The sequence below is a fragment of the Mesitornis unicolor genome, unplaced genomic scaffold (genome assembly GCF_000695765.1).
Source record: "Mesitornis unicolor isolate BGI_N332 unplaced genomic scaffold, ASM69576v1 scaffold9943, whole genome shotgun sequence".
Lineage (NCBI taxonomy): Eukaryota > Metazoa > Chordata > Aves > Mesitornithiformes > Mesitornithidae > Mesitornis > Mesitornis unicolor.
In genome coordinates, this window is record NW_010172566.1 from 1 (window position 1) to 22,043 (window position 22,043).

Sequence of the window (22,043 nt, forward strand, 5' to 3'; positions counted from 1 at the left end):
TCCTCCTCCTGCCTCTACTTCATCTATGTGGCCCCCGGGATCGGTGAGTCGGGAGCCGCCCCCTCGGGGTAAGGGCGGGAGGGACAGGGGGCGGCGGACGCTGCGGGGCGGCCTCAGAAGTGCCCAACCGGCCGTCAGGCCGGGCGAGGTGCGACTTGGGTATCGAGACATTAGCCCCCCTGCCAAGGTTGGGCTGGCGAGGGCCGTCGCGGCTGTGGGTAACGGGTGTTAACCTCGCATCTTTGTTGTGTTGCTTTCAAATGCTCTAGAAGATTCATCTGCCATTGCGAGGTAGGTAAATGCTGTTCTTGCTTCCCAGGCCAGAAAAGTGAGGCAAAAAAAAGCAGCTCACCGATTCATCATGTAGTAAATTAATGGCAGAAACCAGGAAAGGACTGCAAAATTGTCTGCTGGAGTCACTTGAATGCATTCATCTTTTAAATCATTAGTAACTGCATTAGTAATAAAGCATGTGTGAACAGACATTAAGAAGCAATTTGAGTATTTGTCGTTTACTTCTGTCAGTGGCATCTCTCTTCACAGGTTTTACAGTTTGTTAACTTCCACTTTTGAAAGAACTACTCCTGAGAGGAGAGGTGCACTTTCTTTAAGAAAAGTTATGTAAAATAACTCTGCAAGTCTGTGTTGGGCATAAAAGGTGCTGTTTTCCGTACTCTGCTCTTCTGGTGTTTCTGGGAGACAACCAGGCTTTATCTCGCTGGATGAACCTTTCAGAACTGGTTAGCCTTACCCCAGAGCTGAGGCAGGCAATCTGAATGATGCTCTGTGGTGTTTCACTGTGGGTGCCTACTGGCTAGGCAATGTTTTCCTTTATTTTGAAGGAACGCCGACACTTTCTCCTGTGCTTCTCCATGCTTATCAGGTGTCACCTAAATACCTGTGAAACCATTTTGCTCTTCAAGTACAAGCAGTTGTTATATGATTTAAAAAGCAAAGCACAGTTTCTGCGCTTTTTTCATCTTTGTAAGTAAGTGAAACTATTAGCAACTTACAAAATGTATGCGACTGGAGCTTTACTTTATTTAAATGTTTCTTCTTCAATGGGTATCTTCTTAGAAGTACTTCATCCTCTTACTAAACAAGACTTATGCAGCACCTTGTTCAGAATCAGAGCCCTTAGTGATGAGATTTGTTTCCTGACTTCATCTTGCTGCTCAGCTGTTGTGGTTTAGATTTCTGTTTGGTTTCCTTTTTACCAGGAATGAAATGAAATCAACAGCGTGCACCAAAAGAATTTATGATTTAGGTTATTTAGCTCTGATCAACCTTAAAGAAAATCCTGCTGAGAATGATCTGTCTTGCTATCTCACATGTATATACTGCAGCCCTTTCAAGCTGTTGTTTAACAATACAAAAATCTTCAGTAGTTACATGAGTTTATGTGATTACGGCTCTTTCTGGGTGCTGTTCAATGATGTGCTGCCCTAACTCTGTATGCAGTTGTGTTGTGAACTCATCTAGCTTAAACAAATAAAAACTACACAGTATTAGGCTTAATCTTTGGCACTTCTTGGATCCAGTTTGATATGCTACCACGCTGAGCTGGTTTTACTGGAGGAGGGAATATAGAAAATGGTAAAGGAAGGGATAATAGGAAAGCTTTACACTGGTAATCTAAACCTGTCAGCTTGCAGATCTGGTGCTGATTTCCCAGGAATTTGTTTCTGGAAATGTTACTATGTAGAATGGAAAGAAATAAAGTCAAATATTATATTAAACCTAACAGACATCCTGGCAGTGTTCTTGGGGGAAAATATAAGTCGGAAGATTAGCAAAAAAACCCAACAACACTCCATCCCCCAAGTTTATAGACAGATGATTCATCCTATGCTGTATGCCCATTCCCTTTGCATATTATAATGTGTGCTTGCTCCTTTCCACTGAGTGTGGTAAAATAGGTGTATCTAAATCAAAGCTGTTTGTGTGTGTGTGAAGAGGAGGAGGGCTTAAGATTGCTTATGGAAGTTCAGCCACTTTTGATGAAGTATATTCTGCAGTTAGATTGCATAAATGATTGGGATCTGTCATAATTTCTGTGTACAGACATGTTTTAGTGACCATATTTTGGTTCATCAGAACACTTTTTCTTCCTCAGGCTACAAGGCACAGTGGCAGAGAGGAGGAAAGTTCAAATGTATTATAGGGAACTAGAGCTACTCCCTGTCTGGTCTTTCTTCCTGATGGCCAGAGGGAACTGAAAAGAGGGGGAGAAATTGGACTTTTAAATGCCTTAAGGAGCAGCAGTGTACTGGCAGGTGGGAAGAGGAAGATGTAGCAGCATGGTTTCCTGAGATGTCAAAACTGAGTGAAAATTTGAATTATTGTGGGCTGATAAAGTAGAATTCCCACCTAGCAAGCAGTTCATGGGTTATTAAAGGGAGGAGATGTCTGTACAAGTAAGCCCTTGGCACTGGGAGAATTCTCAAAGAGGTTATTATCACATTCCCTCTGTCCTTCATGCTAGCTAGAAGATACTATTACTGCATTTTTTAGCAAAACTGCAGATTTTGTGACAAATGCACTATGGATCAATTTTTGAATACTGACAGTTTGTTTAGAGGGAAAACTCTTAATTATTTATTTTAAGGTAATCAATTATTTCTATCTAATATTTAAATGTTTTTATCTGTACAATAACTACCTGTATATCACTTTGTTTAGAGACCTCGCAGAATGTTTGTTCTTTGGGAAATAGAAACTTTATTATCCTATGTATTTTAGAATATGAGAAGAGTAGCATTTAAATTTCAGGTTTTTAGACACTGTTCTGTATTTTGAGACTAAGACATATAATATTTCACATAATATAAAAATGCAGGTTGAGAAGAATTCGTACACTATGTTGGAGTTGTTCTAGTGCCTCATTTCCCTTCTTCCATAAGACCAGAAGATGGGGTATGGTACAATTGACTGCAGCCCTACTTCAGCACCCCAGTGGTCTTTTGATAGTCAGAGAAGCTCAAACAAGGAAGCAGATTGGTTTCTAACTGCTCATTAGAGACAACAACTGTTTTTCTTGTTTTCATTTTCCCTGCTTAATTGAGTAGATGTTTTGTAGCAAAACCTGGAGGGATAGAATGGCAAGGTAAAGTGGTAGAAAACATTTTAAATGTTTAAAATTAAAAAATCTCATTTAAATGGTGCTTCTGTGTGATAGTCTCAGGTATTTGATGGAAACAGATAACAGGTGCTATTTCTTCAGAAAGACCACTTTCCTGACAGTACTTCATCTGGTGTTCCTTCTCGAGTACTTGAAAATATAGAAACTGAAGTTTCTGTTTTTAAATTAGTAAATGAAGATGGCCTGTGATTCTTAAACTCACCAGGAGTTACAAATATCCATGTATACTACAGTTAGAGGCTGAAGAAGCTAGCTGAGAGCAGGAATCTTTGGCACTAATACATCCTTTTCCAGTGTTGTAGATAACAGTATTGATAAAAGGAACATGAACAGTCCATGTCTGGTGCTGACAGCTATTCAGAGCACTTTTAAATTCAAGTTTAGATCATGGAAAGGATCCAAAAATGAGAATAAGACGAAGTAGCAAGTCAGTGGTGACCAAGAGGGGGCATTTGCTGATCTTCTTTGACAGCCAAGCCAGTCTGAGTATTGCTGGAGATTTTTTTTCTTTGCTTTTCCCATTTTCTGTCAGCATCATAACTGAAATCACGTTGGACAACATAACTTGTCTCAGAAAATGATCTTTTACTCATCTTCTGGTTTATTCCTTTCAGTCTAACTCCAGCAGAGAACCTTTATCAGACTGGGTAGAAGAGTACCTTAGAGCTCTCAATATTGTAGTTAACTGCAGTCTAACTTGGCCAGCTTGGACACGATGACCTTTGTAGTTCTCGTAAGAATTGGTTATGGAAGAGTGCAGCCATCGGGAAAGATGCATTCTGTCTTTGACAGCAGTAACTAGAAGTCCTGAGTGGTGGAATGAGATTGAGGAGACAAAACCAGCTACTGTTTTATCTTTTTTGTTCTTCTGTTTCCCTTAATAAAACTTTACTACCTCTCTGGCAATCCTAACCAAAGGGCAGCTGTGCAGGGTAGGTGTGGAACTTGTGAGCTAAAACCAATGGAGATATTTCCAAGTTGATCTCAATCTGTTTCCTATTCTGTTATTAGGAAATAATTTTCCTGGTAGGAAAGGGTGATAGCGCTCCTTTTTGAACTTGTGCAGAAAATGAAAAAGAAAATGAAAACTTAAGCTGAAAATGCTAGTAGCAAGATAAATGGTTGTCAGTGCTTCTGAGTGCTGAGCTCCTAGTTATGGGCACAGGCTTTGTGCTAATATTCTTTGTTCCTGGCATCTGTGGCAATTGTGGTATTTATAAATGCTTGCTGTTTGATCATTGAATAATTTAGATTGGCTAGGACCTCTGAAAGTAGATCCTACTATATCGGATTGCTCAGGATCATGTCCAGTTAAGTTTTGAATATCTCCAGGGATGGAGATTCTGCAGTCTCTCTGGGAAACCTGTTCCTAGTGTTTGACAACTGTGAGAAAATTGTAGTATGCAATTGTAATTCCCTATCTTGCACCTTGTGTTCGTTGCCTTTTCTCTGTGTACCTCCATATGTTAAATTTCATCTTGTCTATACACTTCTACTGCATAGTTGAAGACAGCAAAAAAATTCATCTTCCCCTTAGCCATTTCTACTTAAGACTGAACAAATCCGTTTCTTTCAGTTTCTACTGGTGCATCATATGGCTCCATCTTGGAAGCTTCCCTCTGCACTTGCTCTGGTATGTTAATGTCTGTCTCTTACTGGGATCCCCAGACTGGACACAGTACTTCAAAGATGGTTTCACAAGTTGCTGAGTAGAGGAGAATAGTTGCTGCTAGCAATATGCTGGTTATGCTGCTGCTGATACAGGACAGCATACTGTTGACTGTGTTCGCCGCAGGGATACACAGACGATAATACCTTGTCTGAGGGCTTTGTAATAGAGCCTGTGTCTTCAAGGCAATAGGTTTGCTGCAGCTCAGGGGCCACACTCAAGTAGGAATAATACAGCTAGCCTGTTTAAAACAAAACACATCCTTCGTTACACTCCTCTTTTGATGCTGTGTGGAAATACCATGTGATAAAGGATTGTTGGGTTTTGCAGGATGTGTGGTAAATGTTCAAAATGTTATTCCTGAGTTTACTCCTTTCTAGGGAATTGTTCTCACAGATCTCTCAAATTTTTTGAGTGAGTAAAACCTGTTTGTCCCTTTGTTTCACAATTTCTGCAGGGAAATGTCTATACCCAGACAACAACCCAGCTGTTGTTTGGGAGCTATTTTCAGTATATTCCTTTACTGCGGTTCACCTGTTCTTAAAGGCTTCATTTGGAGGCAGAAGTAACTTCATTCACTGCAGTCATCTTTTTTTTTCTTGCTAGCAGTGCAGCTTTTCACTTCAGTTCCACAGATTGCAACCAAACCCTTTAACAGAAACAATTTGGTCAGCTTTATGATTAGTGTCTTTTTTCTTGGGAAAAGAGGAATACGAGGCTTACACATTCTTCTGCTTGATCACTGATTTCCAGTGATCAAAAAGTTCCTTGTTATTCTGACTAACGGCTTGCGCTTGTCATGGCCAGGCAGTTTCATGGGTAAGTTTTCTGCCTTATTCTGAGAGGTGCAAAAATATTTCCATTATGTTGGCCTACCACAGTCATTCCTAGCACCTGATGGTGAATAAATTATTGCATTTCAGTCATTCATGACTTTTACCAACAGATGAGCGTTGATGCATATTTCTGAATCAGTTGTTTTGCGTCTTTATCTGATAGTTTTCCTAAAGCCATTAGTCAGAGAACTTACCTGCATAAGACTTCATGAAGTACTCATTTTGTGGTCTTGCTCTTAGTCAGAAAAGGGAAAAAAAAATAGAGGTGCTTACAGTGTGCAGCTAAGTTAACAAGGACAAAGTAATTATGAGACCTCATGTAAAATGAGTTTTCACTTAAGCCAGCCAGGTTATTTGAATGTGTTCTTCTCATTCATTGAGGAGAAGAAACCGTATGCCCTGCAAACATTTAGTTGAACTATGGTGCTTCACTGACATGGCCCAGTCTTTAAGCGTTTTCACATTTATCTGTGGTGAAAGAGAGCTTATCTACTGGATTTTCATTGCTAGGACTGTTTCTGCAAGTGACAATCTCTGCTTGTTTTTCAACAGCTCTTAGTCTCTTTTGGTTAATCTTCTGTATTCAAATAATACAGTGATGTTATAGGGAGCAAGCAGCACGCAATGGTTATGCATTGTGTGGGATCCAGTGATAGATTTGTGTGAATACAGTGCGGAGGTTGGTTTCAAGGCTTTCAGGTACAAAGGTGCCTTTTTGCAGGGTATGGCCAATGGTCAGTTCACTTTCTTAAACTTGCTCTTGTCCTTCTTCATGTTATTGTGAGTATATTCTTTTTTATCTATTTAATTTATGCTGGTACTTGGAATATTTGATATATAGATACTAGTTTTTTATTTTTCTCAATAACTGACCTAATTAAAACAAAATTCTGGAAGAATTGGCAAGGCCTAAGCTTATAACGTCATTATAAAACCGTTTAATTGTTGTTGTCCCAAATAATCCTGTCTAGAACAGTCTTCAGTGAAAAAAAATGAAATGAAATGTAATTATTTTAAAGTCGGAGTTGAAATTTTGCTAAAATAGTAGAAATTGGAAGAAAAATATTGAAGTTAAAATATTTGCTTTCCTGATTACATCTGCCTTGAGTAGAGGGGGGGAAAAACCCGAACAAAATAAATATGTTGCATTTTTAGTGGTTATAGCAGTGTTGATTTCCAACCTTCTGTAGGGCACTGTTTCCAGAATTAGCTATTGTATTATTTCTAACTTGCTACATCATCAACTAATAGTCCAAGATTGGAGAATAGAGTAGTATCAAATGTGTTAGAAGTTGTATTTAATCTTGTGTCATGTATCATGCTTTGAAATACTCCTAGAGAGAGAAATTTTGGTTTATTATTTTTTCTTCAATAAATGGATACTTGACCAATGAGATGTCCTCTTTTACTGGCTCCAATAAACAGTGAACTGATGTTTATTGAAACCCTCAGACTTGCAGTCAGAGGACTCATCCATTTGGTGTGTCCTTTATACCGCAAGCATACATTGTGTGGAGTATTGAAAAATGCCACCACTAAAAACAGTTTTTGAAGACTCCCTGACACAGATTCATCCATCTGGACCATATGAATGATCCCTATTGGCCTTCAGAAACATCTGTAATTGTTGGTATTTTCAGTAGGTTGAGGTGATCTGCATCTTTCTAATATATTTTCCGTACAAGGAGGTATACATATACACACTCAAATGCAGTCTTGCCATACCCATGAAATAAGTTTGGATTTATTGTTAAATTATGACTAGTACAAAACTGGTATTAAATCTTCAACAACAAATAAAGTAAAAAAAATACATTTCAAGGCATACAGTTTTTTTACTTTCTGGTTGCATATGTTTTAGAAACAACTTCTGATTAACAACGGATGTGTAATAATAAATAAAATCCTATGGAAGTTGAACACTTACTGTAGGATTTATCTATGTTCTGTGTGGATTTCAATCTATCACTAGAAACCAGTTTGGAGTTGTCTTACATTACTTTGGATATTGTCCTTCACTGCAAAATCATTTAATGAATCTGTTTTACAGAGTAACTTGTGGAAAATATTCCTAGCTCCTAAATCCTGACTCTGAGGTCTTAGAAGCAGTCTTCAGCTGAGCTCTACTTGCTGTATATTTAGATTAGTTTGTAGAATTTAATCTTTTAATGCTTTTGTGTTAATTTGCCATGCATGAACTCTGCATAGTGTATTTATAACTCTCATATTGCTGAGAATAATATCATATAACCTTGAGATGAGATGAGATCTGTGTGGGACTTGCTCTAGAAATGTCCTCATGAGCTATTTCCTATTTACAATTACTAGTGGAGAACTTTCTACCAATTTTTATGCACTGTGTTGGATGTACTTGTCAGAAGTCCTGTGAAAACAGGTGTTGACTAACAGATGAGTAACTTTAGGGGCACTGGTCATTTGGCAAGCCTATTTTCTGTACAACTGTGTCTATTGCATTTGAATTTTGCAGCATCCCTGGTCTCTCTTTGAAGTATCTCCTATCTGAGCTTTTCAGTATTTTTTTTCCACAGATGATCAGTATAAAATGGTGCTACAGCAGCTCTGATGATCATCTTCTCACTTCTTAAGTATGGGGGGTGTTAACTTTTTTTGCTAGTTGCTTTGAAAGCATACTTGTTATAAGGCTTTTTTTCTTGTGTGTTTTTTGTTTTGTTTTGTATGAAGCTGCATTTTTAAATGAAATTTGTGGTTTCCAAGTCTGTTCATCTTTGGCATTTAAGAAATGATAGTTTGTAATCTCATTACTGCTTTTCTGACTATCTTGTTAAAATAATCACAGTTCTAATTTCCTGTTTTTCTTCCCAATGTTAGTCATTGATCCAGTTTTAAATTCCGTTGTTCTGCTGTATACTTTACTACATTGATTGCTTCTAAGTGCATGGCACATTGTTTTGGCTTTGCTTTGGTGTATGTGTACAGCATGATTAATTACAAAGTTTCTATATAAAACTGAATTTTGTGCTTTTTCTGTGAAGCTAAGGGATAATAAACTAATGCAGTATTGTGAGAAGTGCTTTAATCGTTAGTGTACTGCTGGAAGGAGCTTGATTCCCTAATGCAGAGTGATCTGTAAATGGGGCTTTTTTCTTTTAAAAAAAGGCATAAATAGTCCTTGGGTGAGTACCGAGATAACAAGAAGCTACCTGATGTAAAACATTGAGTTGCTCTTACAGATATTTTTATATTTTAAGAATTAATGCATTCCCTGCCTTCCCAGAGTTCTTGTTTTCAGTCTAACACATAAAACTGTTAATAACTAGTGAGCTATAAAAAATGGAGCCAAAACCGATATTTTTAACATCTCCTCTGAAGTACCAGATGATCCCTTTAAAGCCCTAATGTGCTTTATCAGAATGAGTTTTAAATAATGCCCTAAACCCAGGACTTTTGATGACTGATGTGTGGCTGTATATTGACAATTGCTGATATAGATCTGGATCAATTGCCAGTGAAAATGTCATCTGAATTAGGTGTGAGTTCGTGTTCACACTCCAGTTGCTTTAGGTGGAATGTTGAGTACAGTATTTATTCTAGGGTGTTCTATGTAGGTGTGTCGTTTTGCATCCTGCACTGCACTTACCATTTGCTTACCTTGTAAACTGTGTGACAGTCTGGATTCTATGTGTTACTTGAATTAGAAATGCTGTTTCTTATTTACTTGCTATGGACCATGCACAGTGAAACAAGGAGAATATGAATAAAACTAGTTCTAGGTGGTTAGTGTTAGATGTTTTCTTAAATTAAATGTGAAATTTTGCCTTCCTGGTTTGTGCATTGCCTTGCACTGACAGGAGTGATGGTTGTTACAAATGCAGAAATACAGTAGTGGAAAAAAACATCACAATCACAGAACAGCTGAGAAGGGACAGAACCTCTGGAGGTTCTGCTGGTTCAACCCCCTTCCTCAAGCAAGGCCATGTGGAGCTGGTACTGTGTCTAATGACTTCTGAGTATCTCTGAGGATAAAGACTCCACAACCTTCATGGGCAACCTGTGCCAGTGCTTGGTCACCCTCATAGTAATGAAGTATTTCCTGATGTTCAGACAGAACTTTCTGTATTTCAGTTTGTGCCCACTGCCTCTTGTCCTGTCACTGGGTACCTCTTTTCACCCTCCCTTCATATACATTATATACATATAGACTCAGCCTTCCTATACATTAATATGATCCCCCTGAGCCTTTTTTTCTCCAGGCTGGACAGTCCCAGCTCTCTCAGCTGTTCCTCATAGGAGAGATGCTTCAGTCCCTTTGCCTTCTTCATGGCCTTTTGAACTCTCTCCAGTATGTCCATGTCTCTCTTGTGCTGAGGAGCCCAGAACTGGGCATGGTATTCCAGACGCGGCCTCACCAATGCCACGTAGGAGAAAGGATCACCTTGACCTGCTGACAATATTCCTCCTAATGCAGTCCGGGATGCCATTGGCTTTCTTTGCAGCAGGGGCACATTGCTGGCTCATGTTCAACCTGATTCCACCAGGACCTTCAAGGCCTTTTCTGGCAAGCTGTTTTTGCAGCTGAGTGGCCCCCAGCATATATTGGTGCCTGGTGGTGTTCCTCCTCAAGTGCAGCACTTTGTACTCCTCCTTGTTAAACTTCTTGAGTTTCTTGTCAACCCATTTCTCCAGCCTGTTGAGGTTGTGGATGGCAGCACAGCCCTCTGGTGTATCAGCTTCTCCCATTTTTGTGTCATGAGCAAATGTTCTGAGGGTACACTGTGCCCCATTGTCCAGATCACTAATAAAATTTTAAACAGGACTGCACCTGATACTGACCTCTGGGGTACACAGTGTACATAGTACACGAACTGCCTCCAACTAGACTTAGTGCTGCTGATCCTCACCCTCTGGGCTTGGTCAGTCAGTTTTTGATCCACCTCACTGTTTGCTCATCCAGCCCATACATCAGCAGCTTGTCTACAACATTCATATGGGATACAGTGTGAAAGACCTTACAGAAGTACCAATAGACAGTGTTCACTGCTCCCTCCTTATAAGGCTGGTCATTCTGTCAGAAGTTTATCGAGTTGCTCAAGCATGACTTACCCTTGGTGAAGCCATGCTGACTATTACTGATGATTTTCTTGTAGTTCATGTACCTGAAGAGTGGTTTCCAGCATTAGATGCTCTATCACCTTCCCAGGAATCAAGGTGAGGCTGACTGGCCTGTAGTTCCTAGAGTTCTTGAAGATAGGAGTGACATTTGCTTTCTTCCAGTCCTCTGGCACTTCTCCCACTCACCATGATTGATCAAAGATTGTGAAGAATGCCCTCACAATGACATTTACCAGCTCTCACAGCACTCATGAGTGCATCCTGTCAGAGCTCCTGGACTTCTGTATGCTCAGTTTGCTTAAGTATTCTCTGACTTAATTCTTTTCCACCAAGAGTACATCTTCCTTGCTCCAGCTTTTCCCTCTGGCCTTGGGACCTGGGTTTCCTGAAGGCTGGTCTTGCTAGTAAAAACTGTGGTAACATTCAGAACTGCAGCCTTTTGCATGTCCTGTGTAACCAGATGTCCCCTCTCATAGAGCAATGGGCCTACATTTTCCCTAATCTTTTCTTTTGTCATCTATGTACTTATAGAAACCCTTCTCATTGTCTTTGGCATCCCTGGCTAAATTCAATTCCATTTGGGCTTTAGCTTTTCTAACTGCATCTCTGGATGCTCGGACAGTGTTTCTGTATTCCTCTTATATTATCTGTCCTTGCTTCCACCTTCTGTATGCTTGCTTTTTGTGTTTGAGTTTGTCTAGGAGCTCCTTGTTTCTCCATGCAGGCCTCCTGGCATTTTTGCATGACTTCATATTCATTGAGATAGAGCTGTGGAGGAGGTGATCCTTGAATTATCCAGCTTTCTTGCCCCCTTCTTCCTTTTAGAACCTTATCCCATGGGTCTCTTCCAAGCCGATCTTTAAAGATTCCAAAATCTGCTCTCTTGTAGTCCAGAGTTAAAAGCTTGCTTTTTGTTCTTCTTTCTGACCCCAGGATCCTGAACTCTACCATCTTGTGGTCACTGCAGCCAAGGCTGCCTTTGATCTTCACATCCCCAGAAGCCTCTGTCTTGGTGACTCTGAAGTCCACCAGAGTACATCCCCTCATTGGCTCCTCTGTCATTTGTTTCAGGAAGTTATTGTCAATGCACTCCAGGAACCTCCTGCACTGCTTTTACCTGGCTGTGTTGTCCCTCCAGCCAGTATTGGCGTGGTTGACTTCCCCCATGAGGACTAAGGGCTGGGAATGTGGGGCTGTTTTCATATCTGTCTGTAGAGGGCATGATCCACTCGTGTGTCATATTCATGACTGCATAGGTAAGTCATCAAACTCCAGCCCTCAGTATTCTGCTGTCAGTCTTGTTCCATCACCACACTAGCAGAAAAAATGTATTTCTCTGTTATGCTTCTGGCCATCATGGATTATCTTGAATGCTTTGTTACTGTCACTGCTGGTTGATGTGACTTATGAACTGTGCTCTTTTTCACTGGTCTTGGCTGACAAACCTGTGCCAGTAGATAGATTTATCTTTGATTTTTGCTTGATGCTTTTAGCTTCTAAAATTAATTTGCTGCTCAAGTATCTGCTACCACCTAAGCAGCTGTTGTATGACAGTGGAATAAACTGGTCAAGTCTGTATTCCTTGTAATTATGATTGCAGTGGGGACCCAGATAACAGGAAGAAAGAAGGCACAGAAAGGAAGATGTTTCATTGTGTTTATGTATTTGGGTAGAGCTGGATGGTGAGTTGACAAACAGATCAGCTAGTAAAAGGAGGTGGTGGATTGGGGCAGACTACAAGAATAGCTTGATGAGAACATAGCAAAGGTAGATCTTCCTGTTAGCAAGGGCAGCTCTTGAATATTTAGGCCAAGGTGGCAGGAGACTTTGCCTGGTTGTTTTTTTTAATTCTGTCTTTTTGTGATGTCTGCTTTTGAGAAAAGTGCCTTTCTAGCTTTATCTCTCAGAAAGGTCTGGCATGTTTGTTCTAATTCTCTTCTAATTTCTCCTCTTAGAAGGATGAAGTTGTCCTTCAACAAAGGGGAGATGCAGATGCTTTTGCAGAAAATTTGTTTATCAAGGTTTATACCTGCATTACCTGAACTACAGTAAAGTTTCCCATAGGAGTTGAGAACAGTTAAATGGCCCTGTTGACTTTCTTGTGGACTTGTTTGAAGGTCTTAGTCTCAGTTCTGTACTGTATCAGGTTCCTAAGACTGCAACAGTAACACACTTGAGTAGATTTTTCAGATATTCGTTGCAGTAACTTCTGGAGCAGATCTTTCATCTCAACCATATCAGCAGCAATGCTGGAGAGTATGCTTGCTGGCTGCACTGTGTCCATAATTTCTGTCACTCTGTGTAGTAAGTGACATCTGTCAGTCTAATAGCTGAAGTGTTTGCGGCCAACGTGATTTGGTAGCAGCCAGAGAGAAATTCCCAAGGCTGGTAAACATGTAAGTAGAAGAAAAAGCACTGATCTTCCCCTTTAATAAAGGCTATATTATTCTTAGGAAAGTTGAAGATGAGAACTTGTAGTGTTTATGGTGAAAAAGGAACAGGAAGCATCTAATGAAATGATTTATGGGCTATCAGAAAGAGGTCTAGAGCACAGGTCTGCATTGTGACCAAAAGTGTTGATAAACACAATGTTTTAGCTATCACTGAACAGCGCTTGCACAGTGCCAAGGGTTTTCTGTTTCCCACTCTCTTTCCCAGTGGGTAGCCTGGGGATGGGCAAGAGGTTGCGAGGGGATGCAGCTGGGACAGCTTGACCCATAGTGACCAAAGAGATACTTCATACCAAGTGATGTCATGTCCAGCAATAGAACTGGTGGGTTTTCCCCCCACAGAGTTGCTTGGGGACTGGTACAGCGCACCTGCCTCCTGGCGGTGAATTTGATTGGCTTTTTTGTGTATCCTGCCTCCTCTGCCCCTCATTGCTTTTGCCTTTCTGATTCTTTCCCCAGTGCCACTGCAGGGGAGTGAGCAGGCAACTGAGAGGGGGCTTAACTGCCAGCTGAATCAACCCACCACACCTGATGTGAATTAAGGTTGTGTTTCTATAAATGTGCTGTTCTGCATTGTTAACACCTGTAGTGACTTTGGCTTTTGCTGTCATGTTAAAAAGGAGAATATAGCACAGCCTTTCAGAGGTTATCTCTGAAATCAATATTCACAAACTGATTTACATTAAAAATTATATATATTTATTTTAGCATTGCAATAGGAAGATGTCGAAGAAAAGAGCTGTGCAGAAATATGTGGGGAAAAGTTTAATACAGATAAAAAACAGAACTTGAAAAACTATGAATGTAAGAAAATAATTGGAACCCCAAGGGCTACTTTACTTGTATTTTGTGTTAAAATTTTGAGAAGTTTTTGTGCAAGTTTTCTGTAAAGAAATCTGAATGTTATCTGTCTCGTATCCTAGTAAAAATATTTTTTTTTATTTCCTACTTCTGTCATCATGCCAAGGTTGTAGCTGTTTGTTTTGTTTCTGTTTCAGTAGCCTGTGAGGTGTTGAGACAACTTCAGGATCCTAGTAGCTGAGTAACTTTTACACATATGTAAGCTCTTGTTAACCAAAACAGCTAGTTATGCTGGCCAAGAGTTTGAGAATTATGCTCTGTGCATAGCACCTGACATGTTCAGAGCAGGCCTTTTATGTGATAGTATTTCTTGTTTTAATAAGGAGTTCTTTGAAAGCCAGGAGAGGCCCCCATTCATTCTTTTTAAAACAAAAACACTACTGTAGGTTTTGCAAATAGCATTCCTTAAGAGATTATGTTGGTATTTGCATCTCTGTGGGTGTCAGTAGTATTGTTTGCTAATGTGGTGAAATTTGTCACTGTATTTTCCTCTGGAAATGCCCCAGTCCTTTATAAACAGTCCTCTGTAACTTTAGTCTCTTTGTGTTAGGCTGTAAGAAGATATCAACTCATCTGGAGTTATTTGTGTCATGCCATTGGTGTTGGGTCATCTGATGAAGTGGAGTTCCTGAGATAATTTTCTATCTTTCTTTAACCTCTTTAGGCCAGATTAAGATTAATCTGTTGTTTTCCTGGTATGTTTAGTTCTTTCCTCTAAAGTGTCAGAGCATATTTTGCTTAGAGTGGTAACTAGTTCCACTGAGCCAAGTATCTGCTAGACAAATGAGTGCTTAACATAGGTGAAGTGATGGATGATCTCTTTGATCATTTTTGCTACCCAGAGTAAAAACTGTTCTGGAAAGAGAATTTATCCTTCCTTTTACACTTATTTTTTTGAGCTTTGTGAGTCCTGGATAGACATTTGCTTACTCAGACATAAATACAGTTTCTTTTCCAACTTACTCTCTTCTGTTTAGGACAACAAATTGCCCTGAGATCAGATTTGGGGCTTTGAGTGCAAGGCTGAGACAGAGGAATATTTCATGCAGTTGTTATTAGTGAGTCGTTTATTTACTCAGAATGTTTACTCACCCTTGATTCATATAATAAATATTTCACGTATAATTATCAAACATTGATACTTTGAGATTGGCAGTGATTTGTAGCAGTTGTATAACGAAACAGCTGTTGGGAGTGAATGACTAGCAGTACATTTTTACTGAAAAATTTGTCAAGTAATGAATAAAGGGGGGACTATTCTATGGCACTAAAAGGTTTTTCTATACACTTTTTGTCCATATTTCTATGATGTATATGTAAATGCATATATAAGGGATGTATCTACATATGAAAAACTTCTTGGTAAATTCTGTTGTTTCTTGGCACTGTCAGTGTAATTTAACATGTGTATTGACTTTTTATAATTTTGGGGTTTTATATAGACCTGTGATTATGTATCCACTTTATTCTTTTGTTTTGTTGCTGCTAGGTTTCATTCTTTGTGGGTCTTCATCTTGGAGGATTAATGTTCACTAGCCATGGATTCAGACATAGTAACTAATATTGAATACATTATAAATGGATGTTAGAATAATTTTGACATACCTTGTTTTAATTCAAATTCAAAATTACTTTTTGTTTTATCAGCAAACACATATCTCTTTATGGTGCAAGCTCGTGGTATAATGCTGAGAGAAAATGTAAAAACAATAGGACACATGATCAGATTGTACACTAACAAAAATACTACACTGAACGGCACAGGTAAGAATATTTCTTATTTAATTTCATTTAGTAAATGAAAACAAAAACCACATGCCAAACATTAATGAAATAGTTGATTATGAAAACCTAGGCTCAAGTCCTATTCTGCAATTGAAGTGAAGGCCAAATAGTTACTATTTATCAGCTCACTTTAGTAGGAAATATTTATTACAGCTGTAACAAAGATATATTGATTGAATTATTGTTCCGTTAGTGCAGTAAAATGCTTTGGTTTTAATCATACTGCTAGGAATTTGTTACTTACAAAGTTAACTCTCTTACTTGCATGATGATATGTTACAAATTCAGAGAGTAACATAGGTTTTTACAAGAATCCATTCCTCTTTTTAAGATTATCCTGAAGGAAACAATTCTAGTGACTGTGTTGCTCAAACAACAATGTATCTTCCAGAAAACTTCACTTACTCTCCTTACCAGGCTTGTCCAGAGAAGCTGCCTTACATGAGTAAGTTTTAAACTGACCTTAATGTTTATCTAGTAAATTGGATTGTACTTAAAATAAAATGCAGTTATTTTAATCTAAAATAGAATTGTAAGAAGTACAAATATATAGAAGACAACAATGAATGATATACATCCGAGAATAGATAATAATGCTTAGAAAAATTTTGTCTGTAACTACTGTGTTACTAAAACTTTTGTCCTCTTTACTAATTGTCTAATGTGTTTTAAATTTTATTTACAAAACATTTTGTTCTCTACAAATGAAATACTAGATGTTTTTATTAATGTGTGGGTATACTCTAACTTCATAAAAAGTACCCATTCAGAATTGCATATTTTGAGGAGTAGTTAAAAATTTTCCTTTTTGGAAATAGTACTCCTCATAGAAAGATTAATGAGTCAGAAAATGGATCTCAAATATTTATCAGAGAATCACAGTTACCTCAATGTATAACAAACTGAACAAGATGTCGTAGTGAAGGAATGTTGAATTGAAGGAGGTATGAAAGTGCTAAAACCCTGTCATAACGAGGAAATAGTACTTGCATAACAAGGGAAAAGTTGGCCTCAGGATATTTTAAAAGTAAGTTTTCAAATTCAGATGTTTTAGGGTCCCGGGCTATGAAAGAGAACTTCATTAGGTAACCTTAACTTTATTAATCTTTTAGCCTCATCTAAGCTTCTAATTACTTTGTTTGAAAGTGTTTAGTAACAGAGCAGTGTCATGCAGAAACAAATTGAATTGAGTATTTTGGCACCATTGCCATTTTGGTTTGCACGATTTTTATAAAACCTATAATATCACAGCTGTCCTAAGCAGCAATATCCCAGTGGATGTAGGTGATGTTATAGACAGGTATTGTGCAATTAAAGCTGTTATACAAACTGAGATTGGAAGAATTCCATGATGTAATTCAGTGTCCTTAACATGATTTAATAAAGTGGCTGAAAAGCTGTTGGCATTACTTTTTTCTTCCTTATTTCTGTAAACAAAGTATGACTGGGAATATTCTTAATAATTTTTGTTAAGAACTCTAAATTTTCATGTGAATTTCACTTTCCTGCAAACTTGTTGTTGTTCAGATGCAGACAAAATTCTGGGCATTGCTTTTTCTCTTCCAGCTTGTAGAGAAAGCAATCCTTAAAGACCAAAAAGTATTAAGAAGGAGCATACTTTTTGAACATAAAAAGAAAGAGGCAAATCACTCCTGGGGATGACTGCTTTACTTTGGCCTTTACCACTGATTGTTTGCTATTAGAGAGAGTTCTTAAATTGAACCTTTATTAAATTGCAGTCACTTGGCTAAAGGTACCTCAGTAGGCCAGCCTACTTAGAGCATGTTATTGTAAATCATTGATGCAGATTTGTTTGCACTGACAGGTGTTTAAAATTGCCAGAGTAGGGATGCATCCCACTCTGCCATCCTTGCTTTCAACCTCACTGAATATATGTAATTCTACCAGAATTTGTCTATGGGTCTCTTTATTGCTTCTCTCTTTTCCAACTTTTTTGTTAGTCTCTTTGTACTTACTGTATCCTGCAGAATTCAATAGAGAAATCATAATTTTAATAGAAAATAATTCACTGGATAAGTTACTGTTCAGCAAAGAGATGCATGTCTCCCTCTTTGCTTTTCATGTATACTTTTTAACAACCATCTGTCTATTTAATTATAATTAAAGAAAACGTCTCTGAAAATTATTTAATGCAATGAAATGTTGTCAGTGGTCCTGAGATAACCTTCTTAAATCATGTGTATTTTGACATGCTTAATGCTATACAGTTATTATAAAAGTCAACTGCTCTTTATATCAACATGTCAAATTTCTATCATGAAAGGAGTATAGTAAAATCATAGAATGATTAAGGTTGGAAAAGACCTCCAAGATCATAAAGTCCAACTGTCAACCCAACACTATGTCCTGGAGTGCCACATCTACAGTTTTTTTTAACACCTCCAGGGATGGTGACTCCGTAACTTCCCTGGGCAGCCTGTTACGATGCTTGACGTCTCTTTCAATAAAGAAATTTTCCTAATATCCAATCTAATCTTTCCCTTGCGCAACTTGAGGCCACTTCCTGTCGTTCTATCACCAGTTACATGTTTTGTCCCAAGTACATATGTTCTTCAAATAGGACTAACTATACCTTTTGTGTGTGACTTGATCTTTCAGGTTATAACACACTGGTTGAGCACTACTGTGCTAATTCATAAGAAAGACACCTCTGCTTCAAGGTAGAAGCAGTACAAAATAGTATTTAATCAGAAAATTTTTAATACTGATGTGAGAGATACATGAAAAGCAGATTTTTTTTTTCACTTATATGAAATAAACTCCTCATGCTAAGAATTTTTAACCAGTCTGCCCAAGTCACTTCATGGTTTGTCTAAGAACTGTCTCTTAATGAGCTATAAGAAATATCCAGATCTTCTAGTTTGATCGTGTCAGTACAATGGGGTTGAATATACATAAACCATTTAAAACAGATATTAGAAAAAAATATTTTGTATTTAAAATCATTAAAGTCATCAGCGGAGGAGGTTCTACTGTCTCCAGAAGTAGTATATTCTAGTATTCCATCAAAGTTAAGCTTTTTTTAATACTCAACCTGCAATTACTTTTTTCTTTTTTTTCTTCCCCTCCTGCAAGTTAGTCCAAATTCTCCTTGCCCTTCTTGATGCTTGCAGAAAGTTGGTTACCATCTATGTACCAAATTATTCTGTCTTGGAAAAGACTTATGTTTTTGTCAGTCTCTTCCTTTGTAGATAAACCAGTACTTTCAGCCTTTCTAGACTATATAGTTCCTAAATGTCTTTTAATTCTTGATTTTTCTACTGTAGACTTTCTATGATTTGTTTTCCTTTTGAGGCATCATAACTGGCTAAAACCCTGGTTACAAAACAAGCTAGTTAATTACCTTCTCTGTCTTTCATATAACAGCAGTTAATGTATTCCAGAATGACATTTGCCATTTTTGTGCAATTGCATTACAGTTTGTCTTGTATTAATAGGCAATGAATTAGAAACTGTCAGAATATCTTTCTACATACAGCAGCATAGCCAGATATTTCCTGTTTTGTGTGTGTATGCTTCGTTTCTCCTTCATAACAATCTATTTTTTTTAATTAATTTTTCTCTATTGATTTCAGTATGTATCTGATTTGTTAAATTACTTTGATTACTGATTCTGTTCTTCAAAATGCTTTCTGCTTCTTCAGCTTTCTTTTTTTGCAGATTATATAAATGTTTGATTGCATCATGCTAAGACACTAATGGAAGTATTTACTGAGATGCCTTCTTCTGCCCTCCACCAATGACAGGGAAATAATACTGATTTCTATTTGACCATCTCCTGAGTACTTTTGATAGTACCGTTATTTCATGGTTTACTATAGCTACATCATGTCCCATCAAGATAGAAGCACTTGCTTTATATAAATACTCTTTTACCATTCCTCCTTTTTTTAATTTTTTTTTAAAATTTAAACTCTTGAGTATCTGATCACATCTAAACTTTTCTCAGAAGACGAAGACATCCGAGTCCTTTGCATCATGTGTTGTTTGTTTCCTTTTCTGATGTAGTAATTGACCTTTATTTATATTTATTTTCTTATTAGATTCTATAAATAAACTGAAAGGTTCTTGTTGCTTCTCTTGTCTCTTGGTAGTTGAAATTGTTTTAGTGACTTAATTTTTTAAATTTAATTTCTACATGATTATACTCTATGCACTGGTCCTTTGCCCTTGTTTACTTGTTTATACTTTCTTTAAAATTTATTTTTCAGGTTATTGGTTATTGAAGAGTTTCAGATGCAACCATATTGATCATCTAAGCGTCTCTCTCTCTTTTTAGCTCTGTTGGATTAGCTTGTTCCAGCATATATTTATACAGTCTTTTTTCAGCAACTCCCAGGTTTCCTTTTTATTCCTAAATAAATAAATAAACCTTAGTTTGTTTAAATCTGCTCTTAAAAAGATCTTTTCCTTATTGTGCTGTTTGTGATCATTTATTTCCTGTAATTTTCCTTCTTTTTTAAAGTTACCTTCTACATTTACAAGTAGTTCTACATTTAATCATATCCAAAACTAAAATAGCTCTTGCAGTATCTTCTGCTTTCTTCTGAAAACAATAGTAATTTCTAGTATGCGCCAAAGATTTCAATTTTTCCAAAAGAATTAGGTAACTACTCAATTCGTTGTTACAACATGAAGCAGTCTTTGGACATAAATAGGATCTTTTGAGTATGGGCACAGGGGAGAAAACGGGAGTGATTTCTTTCATTGACTTTACAGTTCCAACCCTCACCAAAGTGCTTAAATTTTTAGAGAAGAAAAAAATGTAGGTTATTTTTATGGTGTCTGTCATATAGTTATTGCAAGATTTTTATCTGATGAGCTAATGTAGTAGTTGCTAAAGAACAAATTGAGCTTCTGGTTAATGAGCGCTATGCTATTCTTCTCCCCAGATTTTCTTCATTCCTTCTACTTCTGCTTTGAGGGTAGAGTATTTACTATTGAAGCATTATTTTCAGTTCTGAAATTGATACACATGCATAAGCTAATGATAGACAACTTTGAGCTATCAACTAAGTGTAAATATTGTCTTATAAGTACTAACCTCTTTTTTCTTCAGTACCATATTGTGCTCTTTATTTAATATCTTACTGAATTCCACTGTAATCAGTAGCCATTTGCAAATGCTTTTCCCATTGGGCTAATTAGTACTAACAGTGGTAGATCTCAAATCCAGCCACTTGCTATGAATTGATTTGATGCAGACAGTTGTGAATTCAAGGATGAAGGCTGTACATGAAATGTGTGTAATTATCTAGGATTTAAATTGAGAATTTTGTTGAGTGAAATTATGATGCATTTTATTTTTTTGTGTACGTGCAGGTAGGAAGACACTCAATTTCAGTGTCAGTTCAGTGCAGATGATGTGGGATTGTTAACAGTGGTACTTAAGATGAAAGATGACTGATTTTTTGGAATAGAGACAGAATTCAAATTACTTTGCTTGTTTTCTGTCCTGTGAAATTAGTATTTTGCTTAGGATTTATTGAAGGAATGTTTAAATGGGGAAAATACTTAATATTCAGTTTTTACAGAATGAATTTAAGAGGATAGTATAAATTGCTTGATTTTTAGTTGTAGGTAGCTTAAATACAAATTTCTGATATTATTTGTTTATGATATACCTTGTAGTGTTAGATCTGTTTTCTTAATTGAGATTAATAATTGGGTTTTTTCCCTGTATTTAGGAGGCCTTATTGATGTCAATATGAGTGAAATTAGTTTTGATGAAATTCAGGAACTGTTTTCAAAAGATTTAGACATTAAACCAGGAGGACACTGGAAACCAAAAGACTGTAAGCCACGATGGAAGGTGAGATGCTACTTTTCTGTTTTTTGTTTTCCTGTTGGTATATAAGATTAGTTTACCATTGCAAGCGCACACTCTTTTACTGCTACGTATTTTATATAATATGTAGTATGTTATAGTACATGTACTATGCTATCTGTGCCTAAGAAGAGACTAAAGCTTGAAGAAGAACTTGAAATGGGTTGTCAAGAACTTTTAAAGGTTCATTAACAGTTGTTACTAAACATTTTATCATATGTCTGCAAACTTGTCCTGTGTGTATGTTGCTTAAAGTATATCTAGAAGCGAGTGAACATAAAAGGAAAAGTATTATTTAGATTTTACTCAGAATTTTTTCCTTTTTTAATTTTTTGAGCAAAATTGCAAGTCATTTTCCTAG

At 37.4% G+C, this 22,043-nt stretch overlaps 1 protein-coding gene across 1 annotated transcript in view; it reads left to right on the top strand.

The window, feature by feature from the left end:
* Window positions 1-3: 3 nt before the first annotated feature.
* Window positions 4-22,043, top strand: part of B4GALT6 (UDP-Gal:betaGlcNAc beta 1,4- galactosyltransferase, polypeptide 6) — a gene marked incomplete at its 5' end in the record, with an annotated part of 27,897 nt that continues 5,857 nt past the window's right edge. Inside the window, 4 exons of the mRNA XM_010180431.1 lie at window positions 4-43; window positions 15,697-15,813; window positions 16,166-16,279; window positions 21,543-21,667. Of these exons, the coding sequence (XP_010178733.1) occupies window positions 4-43; window positions 15,697-15,813; window positions 16,166-16,279; window positions 21,543-21,667 (396 nt within the window). The remainder of the gene's footprint in view (window positions 44-15,696; window positions 15,814-16,165; window positions 16,280-21,542; window positions 21,668-22,043) is intronic.